Source organism: Malus domestica, chromosome 10 (assembly GCF_042453785.1).
Source record: "Malus domestica chromosome 10, GDT2T_hap1".
Classification (NCBI taxonomy): Eukaryota; Viridiplantae; Streptophyta; class Magnoliopsida; order Rosales; family Rosaceae; genus Malus; species Malus domestica.
The window spans coordinates 8,710,858-8,732,547 of record NC_091670.1 but is presented as its reverse complement, the minus strand read 5'-3'; the positions used below and the strand labels follow the sequence as shown (position 1 = coordinate 8,732,547).

The 21,690-nt window shown below is 39.0% G+C and overlaps 2 protein-coding genes across 4 annotated transcripts; both read right to left on the bottom strand.

Annotated features, from left to right (window-relative positions):
* Positions 1-1,373: 1,373 nt before the first annotated feature.
* LOC114827545 (uncharacterized) lies at positions 1,374-2,270 on the bottom strand. The gene has a single exon (XM_029109556.2). The coding sequence runs from the start codon at positions 2,135-2,137 to the stop codon at positions 1,553-1,555; it is 585 nt and encodes a 194-aa protein (XP_028965389.1). The 5' UTR covers positions 2,138-2,270; the 3' UTR covers positions 1,374-1,552.
* Positions 2,271-12,715: 10,445 nt separating this feature from the next.
* Positions 12,716-18,742, bottom strand: LOC103445120 (uncharacterized). 3 transcript variants are annotated; one of them, XM_029109555.2, is made up of 11 exons: positions 18,502-18,742; positions 18,197-18,309; positions 16,983-17,068; positions 16,247-16,345; positions 16,072-16,137; positions 15,790-15,906; positions 14,953-15,027; positions 14,387-14,489; positions 14,002-14,049; positions 13,177-13,298; positions 12,716-13,077 (listed from the first exon to the last, which is right to left on the bottom strand). In XM_029109555.2, the coding sequence occupies exons 2-11, from the start codon at positions 18,261-18,263 to the stop codon at positions 12,979-12,981; spliced, it is 882 nt and encodes a 293-aa protein (XP_028965388.1). In that variant the 5' UTR covers positions 18,264-18,309; positions 18,502-18,742; the 3' UTR covers positions 12,716-12,978. The 3 variants fall into 3 exon arrangements, with proteins under 3 accessions (XP_028965388.1, XP_008382322.1, XP_008382323.1); XM_008384100.4 differs by having other exon boundaries at positions 16,983-17,088; positions 18,502-18,735; XM_008384101.4 differs by lacking the exon at positions 14,002-14,049 and having other exon boundaries at positions 16,983-17,088; positions 18,502-18,702.
* Between the last annotated feature and the right edge of the window lie 2,948 nt (positions 18,743-21,690).

Here is a 21,690-nt window from a genome sequence, read left to right as displayed (position 1 = left end):
AGAGCGGGTGAGACGCCGAAGGTGGTGACGGTTGGGGCGACGGAGCACGGAAGAGGAGGATTCAGACACGGTTCTTCTTCCTCTCCCTTCACTTCTCTTTCTCTCTCAGATTCAAACAAAAATGAATGGCATGGGCTCAAATGAAATAGCAAGACACCAAAGATTGGAAGATTGAATTGAGGTCAGTAAATTGTTAGGTTAAAATTCAAAGTTTTTAAACCCTTTTCATTAATTTTCTTTTTGTTTTATCGATGCGAGATTTTCAAGAAAGACGACTTTTACTTTCGATAAAAGTGATGCTTTGGTTGGTTGGGGCTTTAAATCATTATCATGAATTTAACCACAAAAGGCCATCCTCTGAAACTAGTCCAAAACATGTAAGGGCATGTTTGGGTATCGAACGAGCAACAATACAGCTTCCGGAATTGATCATAAATAAGCATCCTTCAAAGGCCCAACAAGCTTCACTGGTCTTGAAAAAGTATTGGATTTCATGAAGAAAAATGTGCGACAAAGAATTTCCCGTTAAAACAAAAGGATAAACCAAGCAAAACAAAAAACTGGTGAATGGTGTAGATTGTAGCGATATCTTAATCTATTGTAATACGAAATGCAGGATTTGAACTTGGATGCAGAGGAGGAACGCAGTCCTCTAGCCTGTAGAAGGAACATAAATGCACTTGATAATGTACGATAATTTGCATTTGACACTTGGATTTCCTTGTACTGCTATGTGGACATGGAACCATAAATTCCAGAAATGTTGATGACTGGTAGCCTGAATTCACAAATGTACAAAGGGGAATGCCAACTATTGCAAGTTTCCTTCACTGGTACGTAACAATGTGTGATGCTGAAATTAAAAATAGAAGATCTAGCACTTGTGGAAATCAAAATCTAACAGCTTAGACACTCGTATCACAGATGAAGGGAAAACTTGCAATTTCATCTGAAGTATTCTTCAAGGCGCAGTATTCTTTCTGATTAATTCTAAAGCCAAAGATGAAGGGACAACTACATCAATCTAATCCAACAAAACTTCAAAATTCTACGAAAAAGAAAATCAGAATTCAATCATAAATCATAGAGTAAAGTCGAGGATCGAAAATTCTAAGGTGCTCCGGAGTAGGAACGGATATATTCATCAACTATCAGACTGATCAAATGTAAGGCAGCAATTGCATCACAAATGGACCCCAATTCCAAATAGTTGCCCTTCAAAATTTCCATTTCCCTTCCCTAATTACCTCAACATCCATCACAAGCAGGCAAAACTTTAACCTCAACCAAACCAGTTCCAGAAAAACATAAAAAAGACAAAGCACAGAGACAAAGAACCAATGTAGAACAAATAACAAAACATAGACAGACAGTAACGTCATCAACAAAATATATTATATTCTTAAATGATGATGAAACATCATAAGTCGGACAGAGACACAGAATCAACATAAAACCAAACCCCCCATATTTACCAAATTAACATATTAAATTAAATACATCTAATCCCAGTTATAAAAAGATACCCAAATCTCCAAAGCTCCAATCTTTGTCAGTAAATATGCTTCAATCCCAGGCCATGCTTCCCGCGAACGCAGCCAGGCCTCGCAACCATGTACGGAGACCGCTTCGAATTGTTCGTCTTCGGAATCATCCTCTTCCCCAATTTCCTCATCCTCTGCCGCCCGAACTTGTCGCTCACCGACCACGGCACCAGCTCGTCGTCTAATCCATACCCATCCTCCTCCTCCTCCTCCTCCTCACCATGACCCTCATCCTCATCGCTGCCGTCGTCCCAATCGCTACGGAGTTTGAGATTGAGACCCACATCCACAAATCGGACGAGATGGGGGCGGCGACGACGTTGGGCGGGGATCGGATCGGCCACCGGCGGAGGGATCGAAGGGGAAAATGAAGCGGGCCCGATGATAAGCCTATCGAACCGATTTGCTTCTTCGTCTTTATCCGTTTGTTCGGAGTCGGAGCAGTGGTGGTGGTGGTTTTCCTCTGAGTCGGCGTCGGAGGCGTCGATGAATTCCCAGTGTGTGAGACCCAAGAGTTCTTCTCCGTCTTCAATTTCCAAGAATTCGAATTCTTCGTCCATGGAGTTTGCCCTTGAAATTTTTCCCAAATCCATTTCCGCCTGGTGCTTTTCTTTCCCTTTTCTTCTGAATTTTGAAATGAATTATATGGGATTGGAACAGTCAGTTGAGTTTTTATACAAAAGGCTGGGCTCTCCAGGAATCTCAGGTGCACGGAGAGGATGGTGTGTCCCCGCGTACAAGTCATCACGTTCCATTGGTGCACGTGAATCCCCCTAATGGGCATCTTCCACGTGTCATACCACAGAAAACTTTTTTTAAAAACTAAATAAATATGCTACTTAAACTAATTTTTGAAACCAATAAACTAATTTTTGAAACTAAACTTTTAACCAACAGAAGAACTCAATATCTTTTCACCACTATGGTAAATGATCACTTGTTTAACCAAATTGAATTTAGTCTATCAGTTTTTGGCCTAGCATTACGCTAACTAAATTATAACCAAGGGTTACTTAAAAATTGAAGCACTAATCACTGAATTTTCGCTCAAGAATTTTAGTTCACGAATTAGAAGTTGAAGAATTTTTAATTTTCTCCTAACATCTGCTTATCTCCACTTCCTTTAATTTCTAGTTTTATTTATTTATTTGTTTTGTAGGTGATATGGATCTGATAGTAAGCAGGGATGTGGAATGTGGATGGAAGAGGCTATGGGTTACTACTTATCTTTAGTTTGTGTGATTGTGATACTCTTTTTCCTATCTCGAAGTTTTATCTCATACGATTTTTTTAGGAAGATTATTTTATAGAGGTTCTTTTTGTTTGTTTTTCCCGTGATATCTGTCGGACAGCGTATCTTACGTAAGATATAGTTTTTACTTCCAATATTCACGTTGGGTTTTGGTTTGGCATTTTTTGGCTATCCCTTTGTATTATCTTTTAATAAATCATCTATTATTCAGACAAAAAAAATGGATAATAGTCTCTGTACTTATCACTACTTATAAAATGGTCTTTTAAACTTTTGTTCATTATTTGCCCCATAAAATCTTTTATTTTGGACAGAAGTTTTAAGAAAGTTACCCCAAGAAATTCATTGCTCCATGCTACGATAAGTTCATCAACCAATACTCGCAAATTTTTTATTCAACAACGAAAGATCCAATTTGACCAAAGTTTTAATGCAAATTCGAGTAGGCTCTGTTTGGGTTAATATTCAACATTGGGCTTTATGATAATGAAGCCTAAGGACTCCAAAGCAAATGGAAGCCTACCCGAAACCTAGTCGATAGGCCCAAAGCAAATTGAAGCCATTTCAGCCAAGGCATAGGCCACATGCCTATGATTGAAGTGATGGGTGACAGAGACCAACTCACCACCAGCCAAAAAGCAAATTCTAATGGCTTGACAAGTAAATAGATGATAACTCACTGCCTTCCAAAAGATATCAGTTAAAGGCAAGGAAAGAAGGGTCGGGCCAAATTGTCTATAAAAGGAGAAAGAGACACCAGAGACAAACACACTCAACCAACCAATCAAAAGATATACAAACTCTACTCTCAAGCCAGTTCGTACCCAGAAAGCTGAAACTTGTTCAGACTCAGTTACTTTTAACTGTCTCCCTTAGGAAAAACCATCTTTGGTCTAGTTTAAACGCTTTGTTACCTTCCCTTCGTTTGTAATATGAATTTCCTCGAGTAAAACCTATTTACTTTCCATCCACCTTATCATATGAATCTCTGTAAACACAAAGAGAAGTGGCTGCAAGAAGTTCAACCTTGCCTAACAAGGTTAAATCTTGCCTGAGCCTCTTTTGTTTGTACTTATCTGTAGTAGATCTATCGTTTAATGCATGTTCCCTTATGTATTTAAGTCATTTTCACCTGTTTTCTACTTAAAAGTTTCATCTGCAACTAGATCCAATTAAGTTAATAAAACCAGTTTTCATTAAAGTAAACTTTGATTAAGGAAGTGGTTGAAAGGGCCTTGAACTCCCTCCGTTTTGGGCATACATGATCGTGAACTAAAAATCCTTGTTTACAAGGCAAGAGAAAGAACCTAATGCAGACTTAACCCATCTATGACAACCATTTGATAACCAAGAAGTTTGAGTAACTTAGGGCTCAAGTGATCAACTTAATTCACTTATATACAACAATCTACAATATAAAGATAACAGTGGCACGCTCAATCCCTTGTTAGCTTTGATTTGCGAGCCTCAAGGCCTACACCAAAAGCCCCATAAAGGCACCTTTTAAACTAACTACCATCTTATATTGCAGCACACCAAGCAGCAAGAACTTGCCTAACAGGCAAGAACGTGCCACCTCCTCAGGGAGTTGTGCGAGGGACCAGACCCAGATCTCCTGCCCGAACATATAATTAGAGGAACTTTTTTTTTCTCAAGTGTCTCTCCAGTTGTATAATGACATATGGTGTATCATACCGTGTTCTAATTTCACAAAAAAATCTCTCCCTCTCCTATGCCCCCAACTTCTGCAAATCCTAACATTTGCTTCCTAGCCAATTATTTGCCAGGGGACGGACCAATGCCATGAACGTACGAGAACTCCAAGCGATTTAAGGTCCTTCTAAAAGTAAAGAGAAATACTACTATACTTTTATTATCCACAATAAGAGGTTAGGAAGTAGATTAAGCCTCTCAATGGGTTAGTCATATAATTTGGGTCGAATTCTCCTTGGTGAGAATCAAATATAAGACCTCTAACTTACAAGTGGAGAGTAATACTACTATAATGTAGTACTAAATAGCCTCAAGTTATACTTAGGCTTGGAGTTAAACAAAGTCCATCAAAGTCTATATACAATACACCCCTCTAAAGTATGCAATGGATTAGCGATGTTGTTATAGTCACTCCAAAATAATTAACATCCACCCTTTCCATAGAAAAATTTAAGAGAAAAATAACACTAAAAGAGTGCATAATGACTTTGGTAGTGTCAATAACAGCTAAAAAAAAGAGAGAGAACAAGTCATGTACAATTCAAATGAAGCTTTTATGGAAACCCCAAATTATCCAGTTCAAAATGAGTGAAGCTTATTATTTGTCATTCTTTCTCTTATGACCACGATTATTTACATGGAACTGCTAATTCCTTTTCCGTGACAAATCCTTTTAAATAGGTATATAACGTAGGGTTATTAGAACTGCGGTTCTCGACATGTTAAAACACGACGGTAAGAATGCGATGTACTGTAGCATAAAAGGGCAACAAATTTAGATATTGGAGAAAATCAAATTGAATTATAAGAAGCAATGTGTTTAATTTTTGGGTTTTGATCAGAATAACTGGTCCCCGAATCTTATTACAAAACAAATATTTAGCAAAATTGCATTTTGATCTAAGCTTCCATAGAGCCACAATTCATTCCCCCTGCCCCCTCTCATATAGCCATCGTTTCTCCCCATCGCCTAAGGCCATCACCTCTCGATGAGGTGATATTTCTTTCTATCCCAGCCACCACACCCAACACCCTTTATCAATCTTTCAGTCAAACATGGCTGATTGTATTCCTCCTTCGTAAATGTTTGTTACTTCGATTTCATTAATCACAACATTTGTACAATATATGCGATATAGAAAGGTTTAAATGTGGTAGGATTCATTACAAATGTGAAACTTAATGCACAACAACAACAACAACAACAACAACAAAGCCTTTTCCCACTAAGTGGGGTCGGCTATATGAATCCTAGAACGCCATTGCGCTCGGTTTTGTGTCATGTCCTCCGTTAGATCCAAGTACTCTAAGTCTTTTCTTAGAGTCTTTTCCAAAGTTTTCCTAGGTCTTCCTCTACCCCTTCGGCCCTGAACCTCTGTCCCGTAGTCACATCTTCGAACCGGAGCGTCAGTCGGCCTTCTTTGCACATGTCCAAATCACCGGAGCCGATTTTCTCTCATCTTTCCTACAATTTCGGCTACTCCTACTTTACCTCGGATATCCTCATTCCCAATCTTATCATTTCTCGTGTGCCCACACATCCCACGAAGCATCCTCATCTCCGCTACACCCATTTTGTGTACGTGTTGATGCTTCACCGCCCAACATTCTGTGCCATACAACATCGCTGGCCTTATTGCCGTCCTATAAAATTTTCCCTTGAGCTTCAGTGGCCTACGACGGTCACACAACACGCCGGATGCACTCTTACACTTCATCCATCCAGCTCGTATTCTATGGTTGAGATCTCCATCTAATTCTCCGTTCTCTTGCAAGATAGATCCTAGGTAGCGAAAACGGTCGCTTTTTGTGATCTTCGCTAGATTGCTCCGGTCATTAGTGTGGATAAGTATATAAATGGATAGAGATAGGAAAGCAAACACAAGATGTACGTGGTTCACCCAGATTGGCTACGTCCACGGAATAGAAGAGTTCTCATTAATTGTGAAGGGTTTACACAAGTACATAGGTTCAAGCTCTCCTTTAGTGAGTACAAGTGAATGATTTATTACAAATGACATTAGGAAATATTATGGGAGAATGATCTCGTAATCACGAAACTTCTAAGTATCGGAGTGTGGTGTCGTCTTGACTTGCCTTATCTGTCTCATAGGTAGATGTGACATCTTCTCTGGAAGTACTCTTCCTCCATCCAGGGGTGGTATCTTTAACTGGTGGAGATGCACAAGGTAATGTATCAATTTCACTTGAAGCTTACTTGTAGTTTCAGGCTTGGTCAAGCGCGATACAAACCATGTAGTAGGAGTCCCCCAAGTCGCCGAGCTAGGGGGTCTGCTGAAAGAGGTGACAGACAAGGTAAGCAATCAGAGCTCCGACTGATTGTTCACCTTCTCCCCATCTTGCAGCAGCATGAAGGATAAAGAGAAGAAAAATGAGAAGAGATGATATGAGATACTTTTGCTTTTGAAGAAGTAACTTTCCACAGGCTTATTCTTGAACTGAGCTGAAGGGTGTTCTGGTTTCCTCCAGAGTATAAGGCCGACTGAAGAATTTGAGGGTCAAAACAAGTCCATCAAATCTAGAGTACGTTCCACCCTGCTGATATGGGATACTTTTGCTTTTGACAGAGTAATGGATGTATCGGCACGTGTGCTGTTACGCTTGTCTCCACATGCTTCCTTGTATCCTTCGCACTTGCCCTATCTGTTCCTCAAGCAGATGCGGAATCTTCCCTGGAAACATAAGATGTTGAAGATGAGTACTCGAGAGCAATGCCAGGTAAGTAATCAGGTAAGGGGTTCCAGGCAGTCAGTTCCTGGCTGGAAGCTTGATTCCAAGTGCTGACTGATTGCTCTCTTTCTCCTTGTCTTGCAGGTAAAAACAAGGCCAAAGGAAAAGACAGGGAAAAAGCATGATATGGGATACTCTTGCTTTTAACCCTGATGATATGAGATATTCTTGCTCTAGTATAGCTTGTTTGCAGAGGTATTATCGGGGGGAAAGAAAGCTGAATATTTCGAAAGGCTTCGTTGGGAGTGCCCTCTCAGATATGATGAAGGGTTGAGCATTTTTGCAGGTCTGCCTGTCCGTTGGGGATGGAGGTCGACATATATAGGAGTCTCCCTAACAACAAGTAGTAATGCTATTCCTTTACCCTGCTTGGTCATAGCACGGTAGTGGGAGCTGCCAGTTTCACATGTTTTAACTCTGTCATAGCACTTTGAAAAAAGTGGTCTGTGGTATCTGGCTCTCGAGATTCGGAGAACGATGCCTCTTCGATTTTTGAGAAAGCAATCATGCTGGGGGTCTGGCTCTCGAGATTCGGAGAGCAGTGTCTCTTCGATTTTTGAGGAAGTAATCATGTTGGGAGTCTGGCTCTCGAGATTCGGAGGGCGGTGCCTCTTCGATTTTGGAGCAAGCAATCTTGTTGGGAGTGTTGTCTCGAATGTGAGTAAAGGTTGGGCATGTTTGCTAGTCTACCTTGCCACGAAGCACAAAGGTTGACACACAGGGACTTTCCAATTATCCAGCAATGGTACTGTTCCTTTACCCTCTCTTCGATTTTGAGAAAGTAGTCATGTTGGGAGTCTGGCTCTCGAGATTCGGAGGACGGTACCTCTTCGATTTTGGAGCAAGCAATCTTGTTGGGAGTGTTTTCTCGAATGTGAGTAAAGGTTGGGCATGTTTGCTAGTCTACCTTGCCACGAAGCACAGAGGTTGACACACAGGGACTTTCCAATTATCCAGCAGTGGTACTGTTCCTTTACCCTTGTGGGTAATAATATGGTAGCTAGACCTTCAAAATTTATGTGTCTAAACTTTGTTAGTGCTGTTTCTTTGCTATTCTTTTACCTTTCTTGGTCAGAGCGATGTAGTGGGAGCTGCAAGCTTCACGTGCTCAACTTTGGCAGAGAACTTTGGCAAAGTTATCTGTGGTACCCATGAGCTATTGTTGCGTGTGGGAAGTGGGTGATTGAACAGTAAGATTCATGTGCTTTCTACTTCACCAGAAGTCTTCGACAGAATGCCCATAATTTCTGCAAAGCTGAGTGTGCGTGTGACAGGTGCTGACAAGGCTAGAAAAGTAGGTGCCTCTTCGATTTCTGAGATCGGCCCTCGTGGTCTCTGAGCAGCCCAGCTTTTGAGAAAGCGAGCGCATCTTCGATTGATTCGGAGAACGATGCCTCATCGATTTTTGAGAAAGCAATCATGCTGGGGGTCTGGCTCTCGAAGATTCGGGGAGCAGTCTCTTCGATTTTTGAGAAAGTAATCATGTTGGGAGTCTGGCTCTCGAGATTCGGAGGGCGGTGCCTCTTCGATTTTGGAGCAAGCAATCTTGTTGGGAGTGTTTTCTCGAATGTGAGTAAAGGTTGGGCATGTTTGCTAGTCTACCTTGCCACGAAGCACAGAGGTTGACACACAGGGACTTTCCAATTATCCAGCAATGGTACTGTTCCTTTACCCTCTCTTCGATTTTTAAGAAAGTAGTCATGTTGGGAGTCTGGCTCTCGAGATTCGGAGGACGGTGCCTCTTCGATTTTGGAGCAAGCAATCTTATTAGGAGTGTTTTCTCGAATGTGAGTAAAGGTTGGGCATGTTTGCTAGTCTACCTTGCCACGAAGCACAGAGGTTGACACACATGGACTTTCCAATTATCCAGTAGTGGTACTGTTCCTTTACCCTTGTGGGTAATAATATGGTAGCTAGACCTTCAAAATTTATGGGTCTAAACTTTGTTAGTGCTGTTTCTTTGCTATTCTTTTACCCTTCTTGGTCAGAGCGATGTAGTGGGAGCTGCAAGCTTCACGTGCTCAACTTTGGCAGAGAACTTTGGCAAAGTTATCTGTGGTACCCATGAGCTATTGTTGCGTGTGGGAAGTGGGTGATTGAACAGTAAGATTCATGTGTTTTCTACTTCCCCAGAAGTCTTCGACAGAATGCCCATAATTTCCGCAAAGCTGAGTGTGCGTGTGACAGGTGCTGACAAGGCTGGAAAAGTAGGTGCCTCTTCGATTTCTGAGATCGGCCCTCATGGTCTCTGGGTAGCCCAGCTTTTGAGAAAGCGAGCGCCTCTTCGATTTCTGAGATCGGCCTTCGTGGTCTTTGAGCAGCCCAACTTTTGAGAAAGCAAACGCCTCTTCGATTTCTGAGATCAACCCTCGTGATCTCTAAGCAGCCCAGCTTTTGAGAAAGCAAACGCCTCTTCGATTTCTGAGCAGGCGCCTCTTCGATTTCTGAAGCTCCGTCGAGTGCAGATTTTTATAGGGGCTGGCATTAAGTTCCAAAGCACACTTGAATCTCCACCAGTAGAAGCTTCATTCTTGCACTTCTAAGATCTTGATTTGTCCGACCTCTTCTCTCTTCAACACCTTTGAAAATGTCTGGCCCCTCCGACCGTCGTTTTGACTTGAACCTTGTTGAAGAGGCAGCCCCGCCTTCTCCAGACAACATATGGCGCCCATCCTTCGTCTCCCCTACTGGTCCTCTTACCGTTGGGGATTCCGTGATGAAGAATGATATGACCGCTGCGGTGGTGTCCAGGAACCTTCTCACTCCCAAATATAACAGACTACTTTCCAAACGGTCTGATGAGTTAGCTGTTAAGGATTCGCTGGCTCTCAGTGTTCAGTGTGCAGGTTCTGTGTCTAATATGGCCCAACGCCTATTTGCTCGAACCCGCCAAGTTGAATCATTGGCGGCTGAAGTGATGAGTCTCAAACAGGAGATTAGAGGGCTCAAGCATGAGAATAAACAGTTGCACCGGCTCGCACATGATTATGCTACAAACATGAAGAGGAAGCTTGACCAGATGAAGGAAACTGATGGTCAGGTTTTACTTGATCATCAGAGATTTGTGGGTTTGTTCCAAAGGCATTTATTGCCTTCGTCTTCTGGAGCTGTACCGCGTAATGAAGCTCCAAATGATCAACCTCTGATGCCTCCTCCTTCTAGGGTTCTGTCCAGTACTGAGGCTCCAAATGATCCCCCTCCGGTGCCTTCTCTTTCTGGGGCTCTATCGACTGCTGAGACTTCTCCTAAGCAACCTTTGTGAAGGCTCCCTCTTGTGTGTTTATTTTGACTCATGTATATGTACATATTTGTAGCTTATTGGGGATATCAATAAATAAGCTTTCCTTCATTTCAACGTACTGTGTTAAAAACACCAAAGCCTTATTCGCTAAGTTCTTTGAATTTTCTTTTGTTGAAGCTTGTATGTTGAAGCTTTCTAAGTGGAGCATGTAGGTTGGGGTAGTGTTCCCTTAATTTTCCGAGTGAGGAAAACTTCTCGGTTGGAGACTTGGAAAATCTAAGTCACTGAGTGGGATCGGCTATATGAATCTTAGAACGCCATTGTGCTCGATCCTGTGTCATGTCCTTCGTTAGATCCAAGTACTCTAAGTCTTTTCTTAGAGTCTCTTCCAAAGTTTTCCTAGGTCTTCCTCTACCCCTTCGGCCCTGAACCTCTGTCCCATAGTCGCATCTTCTAATCGGAGCGTCAGTAGGCCTTCTTTGCACATGTCCAAACCACCGTAACCGATTTTCTCTCATCTTTCCTTCAATTTCGGCTACTCCTACTTTACCCCGGATATCCTCATTCCTAATCTTATCCTTTCTCGTGTGCCCACACATCCAACGAAGCATCCTCATCTCCGCTACACCCATTTTGTGTACGTGTTGATGTTTCACCGCCCAACATTCTGTGCCATACAGCATCGCCGACCTTATTGCCGTCCTATAAAATTTTCCCTTGAGCTTCAGTGGCATACGGCGGTCACATAACACGCCGGATGCACTCTTCCACTTCATCCATCCAGCTTGTATTCTATGGTTGAGATCTCCATTTAATTCTCCGTTCTTTTGCAAGATAGATCCTAGGTAACGAAAACGGTCGCTCTTTGGTATTTCTTGATCTCCGATCCTCACCCCTAACTCGTTTTGGCCTCCATTTGCACTGAACTTGCACTCCATATATTCTGTCTTTGATCGGCTTAGGCGAAGACCTTTAGATTCCAACACTTCTCTCCAAAGGTTAAGCTTTGCATTTACCCCTTCCTGAGTTTCATCTATCAACACTATATCGTCTGCGAAAAGCATACACCAAGGAATATCATCTTGAATATGTCCTGTTAACTCATCCATTACCAACGCAAAAAGGTAAGGACTTAAGGATGAGCCTTGATGTAATCCTACAGTTATGGGAAAGCTTTCGGTTTGTCCTTCATGAGTTCTTACGGCAGTCTTTGCTCCTTCATACATATCCTTTATAGCTTGGATATATGCTACTCGTACTCCTTTCTTCTCTAAAATCCTCCAAAGAATGTCTCTTGGGACCCTATCATACGCTTTTTCCAAATCTATAAAGACCATGTGTAAATCCTTTTTCCCATCTCTATATCTTTCCATCAATCTTCGTAAGAGATAGATTGCCTCCATGGTTGAGCGCCCTGGCATGAACCCGAATTGGTTGTCCGAAACCCGTGTCTCTTGCCTCAATCTATGCTCAATGACTCTCTCCCAGAGCTTCATTGTATGACTCATTAGCTTAATACCCCTATAGTTCATGCAATTTTGTACGTCGCCCTTATTCTTGTAGATAGGCACCAAAGTGCTCGTTCGCCACTCATTTGGCATCTTCTTCGTTTTCAAAATCCTATTGAAAAGGTCAGTGAGCCATGTTATACCTGTCTCTCCCAAAAGTTTCCACACTTCGATTGGTATATCGTCTGGGCCTATTGCTTTTTTATGCTTCAACACAACCTATAAAGATTTGAAGGTATGGACTAAGATCAAGTGTGCTGGTTGTGGGCAAATAACAACAATCTCAGAATTTATCTGCTACTTGAACAACATAGCTTCTCATGTTATAAACGGTACCAATCTGAGAATTTATCTGCTACTTGAACAACATAGCTTCTCATGTTATCAACTGTACCAATCTGAGAATTCATCTGCTACTTGAACAACATAGCTTCTCATGTTATAAACTGTACCAATCTTATATTGATAGCGATCCTAAATGTGGGAGTCTTTTTAAGTCAAGACATGATGTTTCTAATTATTTTAAAATGTGAATGGTTTGAAAATTACTTGTAAGCCGTATGTGTAATTGGACAACAAAGTGAGTATTTTCCAAGTGCACTTGGTCTAATTTGATGATTCCAAAATTGTAAAAAAGAAAGATTTTTAAACTGGACATATGTTGATATTATATATTGCACCATATCTACCGTCTGATTCTGTTAAATTTCATGATAAAAGCATTCGTAATTGTATTCATTGGATTCTTGCCAGACAGAAAAAGTGCTAAATTGGATAAAATTTCTTTAACATAGAAAGATACTTAGTAGAACAAGTATTGTGACCATTATGTATGCATTAGATCATTACCTGACATGGTATTCACATCTAACTTAATCGTTCGTCTTAACTTTGGGAATGTAGCATACCGGTAATCCCTTGTGATGCCCAATCTTCAAGTTCATATTTTCAAATCATGAACATGTACTACTACAGATTGCCCTGAAGTACTTGGACAATTTGCTCCGCTCTGGATTGGATTCCATTCAAATACTCCGTAAGAATACGCTGCTGGTATGAACCACCCTCCTGACGAAGAGAAAAGAACCAAAAAGCAAAACAATCAACATCTGGATAATAGAAATTGAAACGTTGACAGGTTATCCAAAGACCAAGGTTGTTTCTCACTGTTCGGATCAGAGTCCGCTCAACCCTTTTCTTAATGACAGCATAGAGTTCCTGCGGAGAAACTTCCCCTTTGCCAATTGTCAATCCATTGATCAGCAGCTTGTTCCATTCTTCCTCAGGAGCTGCAACAAATGAAATGTCCATGAATGAGACAGATCTACCAGACATGAGATCAAAATAAGTAGAGTTTCTGAGTTAACTGTTTATAAATTTAACAGAAAGGTCAACCAACCTCCCCATGCTTAGTTTAAATGATCAAAATGCACAGAGAAAGTCATGTTCACAGCTCTGAGGCATATATAAGTTAAGCTGACAACCGATTGTATAAATAATTGATGACAAAATTCCAGCACAAATACTAAAAACTCTAACAGCTAATTCTTCCAATTACCCTTGTAAGATGATTAGGGTAAAACAAACGTTGGGTGCCCTCAATGGCCTTGAAACCTAACTGAAGCCCTATATGTCTCTATTATACGGGATTCTCAATCACTTCTTTCAACATTATGATCCCACATTCAGGATATTCCTTCAACATACTAGAGTCACAAATATGTTGCAAATCCCTAAATATATTCCTTTAGACGACAACAGCTAGAGACACCAGATTCTCCAAGGCCAAGGAAACACCATCAATTTATAATGCAACAAATTCATAAAGATAAAGTAACTACCACTGCAGAAAACATACTAGTCAATGGTAAACACTGAAGGTTAGGAGAACAATCTCTTTCTTAAGAACCAGTAAGCTTTCAACAACTATATACACTGCGAGATAATTTAGATTATAATGACAATTTTTCTTTTATAAATGATGGCAGACACCTTTGATTATGGTTTCAAGAAGCTTCTCGGGCTTCAGAATTTCATCCCCTGCAAATAGTACTGTTATTCAGAAATCCGAACTCTGAGATAAAACAAGCACAGTACATAATGCAAGGTATTAAAAATATAAACATTGTTCTATCATGTATAGCAAAATTTGGTTTGCCACCTTTGCAAAAGTGTCCCCCCCCGGGGGCGGCTCTAAGCCTTCCCTCTTCCCCCCTCCTCCTTTTCTTTTTGTTTGGACAACGTGCATAGGATTGGAAACAGAGACCCAAAAATTATACTACTGAAAATGCATGTTTATGAGATGACACATATTATTTGGTTTTATGCATCCAGCAAATGATATCATGTGCAAAGGCGATGTGGCCATTGTAATTACCTTTCTTTGCATAGCTACGTTTAGATAGAACAGTAGAAGCATAGAGCTGCAAAACCTTTTGTAACATAGCCTCAAACCCTGGCTTATCCCCATCTCCTTTCGCCTGAAAATAACTAACAAAATACATCACAAATTGAATCATATATGAAATGACCAAGAAAAAAAAAATCATAGCATCCAAGCAGAATTCCAAAATAGGTATGAATTTGAATTCTGAAGTTTTGTATGGAACTTTATAAATTAGCATGTCTAAAGCATCAAATGGAAGAGATTGTTCATGAAAACAAGATATCAAGGACAACACTGTGGAGCTGAGTATATTCTAGTAGCATCACTTAAGTTAAAACGGATGAAGAAGAAGAATATGTGTATGAAAATACTGAAGATAACTTCTTATGCAATATAAAAATGCAAGCAAAAACCCACAATCCAAATTGTCAAGAAACTACAATTCGAGGGCAAGGTGAGAACATACTAGCTCATTACTACTCCAAGGATGAAAGATCCTACGGTTTGAAGAAGAGTATACTCAGGCAGTAGCAATTAAAGTATTAAAACATACTCACTTGTCGTAGTTGTGCATTAACTTCTGCAAGAAAGCCTTCATCTAGTTGCCCTTCTTGCTCCCTGTGGAATATTTCCTGATGATCAAAAAGGAAAAAGATGAACAAATTGAACAAACAATATAATGAAGAGAAAAAAAAAACAACTTCAAATTACAATTTGTTTTTGTTGGAGCATTGAATTCCCAACCAATTTGGTACCGGTGGAGATATCCACAACTTTGCATATTGATGTTTAAGACACCTAATGCGGGGTGGGGGGCGGGGGTGGTTACGATTTTCAACACGCCCCCTCACGTGTGACTAGAGAGAGCCAAAGACGTAGATCAATTTTATTAATCCAATAAAATTTGACATGGAATACCATGTTAGAGTTGCAGCACAAAATGAAACTAATTGATTCCAGGTGAAATGGAGATGCCAAAGATTTTTATATCAAGATGCAACCCCACGTGCCTTTTTTATATTCACAATAGAATTGATGAAACATGATTTGAAACTAAATCAATGGCCTAACATTAGCAATTTCAGAAAATGCAGACGACAAATTTAAACAGGCAGGAAGGCTTGTTTAGTTCTCAAAAACATCTTCTACATATGGCAAAAGTGTAAACATCTGTACAATCATTATCAAACCAAAGCAGTAATGCAAGAGAAGCAAGTAACAATAAAGCTAAAATAAGTTGATAAAAAAACTTACTCCAAAGGTACACAAAAGGATGAAAAAATAATACAAATTCAAATTCTGCCAACCAAATTGCATATATTCAACAGTGAGTACCGACCCAAAAGAAAAACACTGCAATAAATTAAAACAAAACGGAAGAAAGAAAGACTCACTTTCTCCATTAACTTAAGAGCTTCAGGATCTCTAGGGGGCCATCGAATTTCTTCTACATCATCCACTACAGGTTTCAGAACCCCTTTGAGGACATCAGTAGCTGAATCTATCTTTTCCTACAAGGAAAGGAAAACTAGAATGTAAACTTGTATTGTACTTGAAACACTCGGGAATACAATTTAACATGAACCAAAAACAAGAATAATCCCCCTTGAATTATGGGGTGTAGAGAGAGAGAGAGAGAGAGAGAGAGAGAGAGAGAGAGAGAGAGAGAGAGATACATTAGTCTTATGGACAAGGCGATCCACTATGCTCATAATAGATATTGCCAACTCCTCGTAGTCTTTCTGAAAGAACGGAAAAGATTAAGCCTTCTTTCACAAACTCGAAAAGGAGGCAGACAAAAAACAAAAATATCATAAAAAATAATAGAATTAACCAAGTTCAAAACCGTGCTTTATCATCCTCCGATTTACAGGTATCAGTTCTTGCCGCAAGCCGTATCCAAAAACCCTCATTAAAAGCCAGTACATTTTGAACAACAAGCTTCTGAAGCTGTTCACAAATCATAACCAGCAATAAGAATTTCAGTGATAACTTTACGGGTGGAAGTCAATGAAAGCTGCAGTAAAGAAATCCATAGTTAATCAAACAACTCATATCCCAAAACCCCCTTTCCCCCACATGCTCCATATGATTGAAACTTTATATTATCATACATCAAATTAAAACTAGAAACTCTATTGCAAAGAAATTCAAATATTTTAGAATTCACAGGTATTACTTTTTTCGTATCATAATCATATATAAACAATTCATTAATTACATACCCTAGTCCTTCACAGGCACTACCAGAAAAGGCCTATTGAAAGAATTGCCTTTACCGTCTTATCTGACAAATCTTAAAAATTTGAAACAAATTGAAACAAAGACCTGTTCTTACTACTGCCATTTGTGCATTTAAAATTATAATATTAACTTGGTCTCAGCCCATGTCTCTTCAAATTTTCAGATAAAGTAATACTCTTTACTACTAGTATTACTTAAGATGATGATAGAATAACTTCTGTAACTAGTTTATAGTCTCATTACCAGAGACAGGACAACATCAAGTAAACAAATCCAAATCAGTTTAATTCGCTGCTAAAAAGGAAATAATTGGTGGAAGTAAGTCAATCAGACATCTACGTACTTCAATTGGATTTGAATCCCTCAGTTTGTCTATCAGCCTATCCACTTCTACAGTCTTTTTGAATGCTTCTTCAGCATCTTGATTTGCTACACAGATCAAAGTTCTCCTGTTTTATTAGATCGAAACACACAAGTTTACTATTGAGTATTGTAAACTCCATCACCCAGATTCATGGACAGGGGAACCATAAAATGGAACAAAACATGTTAGAATATAGAGACATAGACTACGAAAATGAACTTTCCAACAATAAACCAATAACACACAACATAACATTTGAAGAGAAAAGAAAAGGGAAAAATCCAAAAAACCGAAAATAGAACACACTTGTAAAAGTAGTCCTCCAGAGTCCCTCTAGCTAGATGACCATTCCTGATCCTCTTTTTCTTTTCTGATACTTAACATGAATAAATGACCATTCTTGATTTTCTTTGTCTTTCTTTATAAAAAGGCAAACAATTATTTATTAACGGCTTTAACTGACCATACTAATCAACTTTTTCCAACTGAAAAACAACAATAAAGAATATAAAATAGAAAACAACAGGCAAGAATCATTATTTTAACTAACTAAATGACAACTCTTGGGTTTTTTTTTTTTTTTTTTCTATCTTAATATAATAATAGTAGACCAAGAGTAGATAGAGTACGAAAATGGGGATGTATGTAAGCTCCTTCCCTTCAGAACACTGTCATACCCACCTAGTGATCCCCTAAAAGATATCACATCAGTGTCATATTTCTGAAGTGAGAGAGAGAAAGAGAGTATGAGCTCTTTAGTACCCTTTCCTTGCAGGTGTTGTATCATAGGACCATTATATTTGGTTTGGGATAGGGCAGATTTTTTTTTTCTTCCCCATTTTTGTTACTTGTAAAGACATGCCAGAGCTACCACAAAGATAGGAAGGGGCTAATATCAGGTTATTAAACCGGTATCTCTACAGTGGTGACGATGAGGACATCAGATATCAAAGTGTGGCGGGTTATCAATTATCAACATCTTGCAAATGTCCCACATTGTAAAATCAATTATCATCTCACAAATGTCCCACAATGAAAAATTAGAACATCTTCGCATAAGTGCTACAAATTATTGGACATCCTTTGCAAGAAGGTTTTGTAATGGCAAGTTCTAATGGAAATGGAAATGGAATGATGGAAAACCAAAGGAAAAGGAAAATCATTACTCAAAGCCAGAAGAAAAAAGTAATTACCTTTTCTTCCAATCCGTATGATTGTTCGAACCGAACGGCTTTGGCCTCCACAACATCCCCGCAACATCCCATTTCTTGAGAAATGACGTTGTTAAACCAATGCAGCAAAGCACCTACTCAGAATATTACAGAAAAAGAAAACCCACAAACTGTCATCAAATATTGACAGAGAAACTACCAAAAACAACAAAAATTACCAAAAACACTCAGAAGTCAGTTTTCATGTATCTTTTGTACTACATTTTCTCAGAGCTTCATTAGCTTCTATATACGGAGATTAAAGAAGAATTGTATCAGGAAGGAACCTGGTGGGAGTGAGAATGTGAAGAGGAGCACCGGTGAACTTGTACGGACAGAGGCGCGGGCGTGAGTAATGATGAGGAAGCCATTGGAGGGAAGCTCGTAGGTACGGGCTGTGGCGGGAGAGAGAGAGGGAGAGGGAGAGGAGGGACCAGTAGTAATGGGCGTTCAAGTTTGTATATCAAGAGTTTTCTTCTGTTATCGCTTTGTGGGGATGAATGGATGAGAAGCTTTGGGGCCTATACCATCAAAGAATGCTTTATTTACCGGCCCTTTAATAAAGCCCTAGCTTTGGAAAAGGGCCCGTGCCAACGTATCCAAATCAACAATTTTTCAGTAAAACTAATAAAAATGACTTGAAAACTTTGAGTTTTAACGATAAGGACAAAATAAAGGGTAAAATGAATAGTATCAGGATTGACTTTTTAGTGTAAAAATGTGGTTTTTCGTTAAAGTGAACAGTACCGGGAGCTTTTCGTTAAAGTTCCCCAATTTTCCCCAAAAAAAACTATTGTGATGGTTTAGTGGTATTCTTCAGTATTTGTAAGTGGAAAGTTTAGTAGGTTTGACTTCCATAGAGTTTTTCGAATGCACCTTCTTTCAATTCTAGTTATTGATATTGTAAGTGGAAGTTTAAAAGGATCAACTCTTGTAGAGTTTTCGAATGCACCTTCTTAATTCTGTTTATTGATTTTCTTTTAGTTTACTCAATGTGACTCGAAAAAAAGTGAAAAGTGTGCAAGGTAATAGATAGTGTTCATAAATTGCTTTATGAAGTGTTTATTCTTAAAGTCGTTGTAGTCGCATAATAAGGAATGCCAAAGGAATAATGGTGGGTGGGGAAATTATAATTCTTTTAGAAACTTCACAGGTGATGGGAAAGGTTTGATTCTCCCCAACCCTTTATACTTGTATCAACAAAAAAATTCATAACGGATGTCAACATAAGACGGGTGAAAAAATAGGACAATTGCGTAACAGTAAGGGCTAGTGTGGGATTGATGTGTTCTTTTAAAAAAAAATAAAAAATTATGTTGTGCTTTAAGTATAATCAGCTGCAAAATAAAGTACAATTAGTATTTAAAGTCTTGAAGGTGTTTTCAATGATGACAAATAGTGGTGATCGGCACCCAAAGTTGACATAATAACATATGCCCATTTTTAAGAGCATTTAAGTATGTGTAATTCCTGCCACTTAGTACTACGGTCTACCGATATTTCTTTTCACTTGTAAGTGAGAGATCTTATATTTGATTCTCGTCAAATGCAAATTTGAACCATATTATTTCTAGCCTACTCCTCCACCCCCTTAATGTAGATAATATAATTTGTTCAAAAAAAAAAAAAAAGAGTGTGTAATACCTATTTTATCTACTAGCAAATGACCACTTAGAGTATCTCTAGTCCTTTTATCTATTTTATAGAGAAATTTTAACTTATAGGAATATGACTGTAGGATTTGACAATATATAGGGTTATATTAGGCCATCTCCAACCGAATGGTCCAGAGGGCCGAAAATAGCCCTAAAACCGTCTCCAACCGAGAGCTAGGCCAGAGGGCTCGAGAATCTGGAAGGGCCCCACGGAATTTCAAAGGGCCAAAGGGCTGGATGCTGGCTGGCTATTTTTTTTTTTTAAGTTTTGTTATTCCTGTCGATTATAACCGACATGATTTTTTTTTTACATTATTATTTTTTTTTTTATTTACAAAATTTTTCATATAACTTCTATTTTTTTCCTATAACTTCTATTTCACAAAATTTGGTTCATATTTTTTTTTAAATTCCATTTTTTTCCTATAACTTCTATTTCACAAAATTTGTTTCATATTCTTTTTTTCCTATAACTTCTATTTCACAAAATTTATTTCATATTGTTTTTTAAATTCCATTTTTTTCCTATAACTTCTATTTCACAAAATTTGTTTCATATTTTTTTTTAAATTCCATTTTTTTTCCTATAACTTCTATTTGACAAAATTTGTTTCATATTTTTTTTAAATTCTATTTTTTTCCTATAACTTCCTAAGCCATTATACAACATTAAATTAAATTAAGTAACATGAAACAACATTAAACAATATGAAACAACATTAAATAACATTAACCAACATAAAAATTATACAACATGAAACTTAAACAACATTTTAGTTGTAGTTTTTAAATAATAAATTATGTTTGGCCCTATGGCCCTTTGGCCCTCGGTTGGATATGGTTTTTTGTGACAAGGCTAAAACGAGCCCTCTGGCCCTTTGGTCCTCGGTTGGAGATGGAGGCAAATATGGCAATGTACTGTTCATTAAAATATTAATATCATGGAGAATCTTGGAGGGCCAGATGGCTAAAACGAGCCGTTTGGCCAGCCCTCGGTTAGAGATGGCCTTAGTTCTATTTAGGTAAGAACCCTAAAGTAGTTACAACTGGAACATTCCTATAATATATACTATAATTACAAAGACGATTCGGGGTTAAGTTTCTCCAATCTAACACCATCACCACCTCTGCTGCCACCACCTTGGAAAACTAGACGAGTCTGATCGAACGAGTTTGAAACAAAGCTGATGATGACAAGGCTGATGGAGCTTTGGTGAGAAGATGGTTAATCAACATAGGAGATGTCACATTTCCTTCGATTATCAGGGGCCACCTTTACACAGACAAAGTGGTAATCAAGTTCAATATGCCGAGTATGAGCATTATGAACAAGAGTAGTCGCTAAATAGGTGGCACGCAGGTTATCACAATGTAAGAGTACATGGAAAGATAGATGAACACCAAGCTCACTAAGCAAAAAGCAAAACCAAGTTGTCTTGGGACAGGTATGCTCAAGAGAGCGGTACTCCGATTCAGCACTAGAGCGGGACACAATAGGATGCTTCTTAGAACACCACAATATAAGAAGCTTATTTGAAAATGCTTTTAAGATGACTAAAAGGCTTTCAAAGCAATTTCAAATGCACATTAAAAAATCTCTCCTACAATGAACGCGAACATTTAGGAATCAAACTCACACACTAAATCAGAAAAATTGAAGTCTAATAGAAGTGAGTTTTATAATCAAATGCACACTGAAATAATAATGCGCAACAATTTGAGAGATAGATGGCAACAGAGTCATGGTCATTAGGATGATCACACAACTCACAATTTTTCAACTTTGTCACCAATGAATCAACTTTGTCACCAATGAATCGT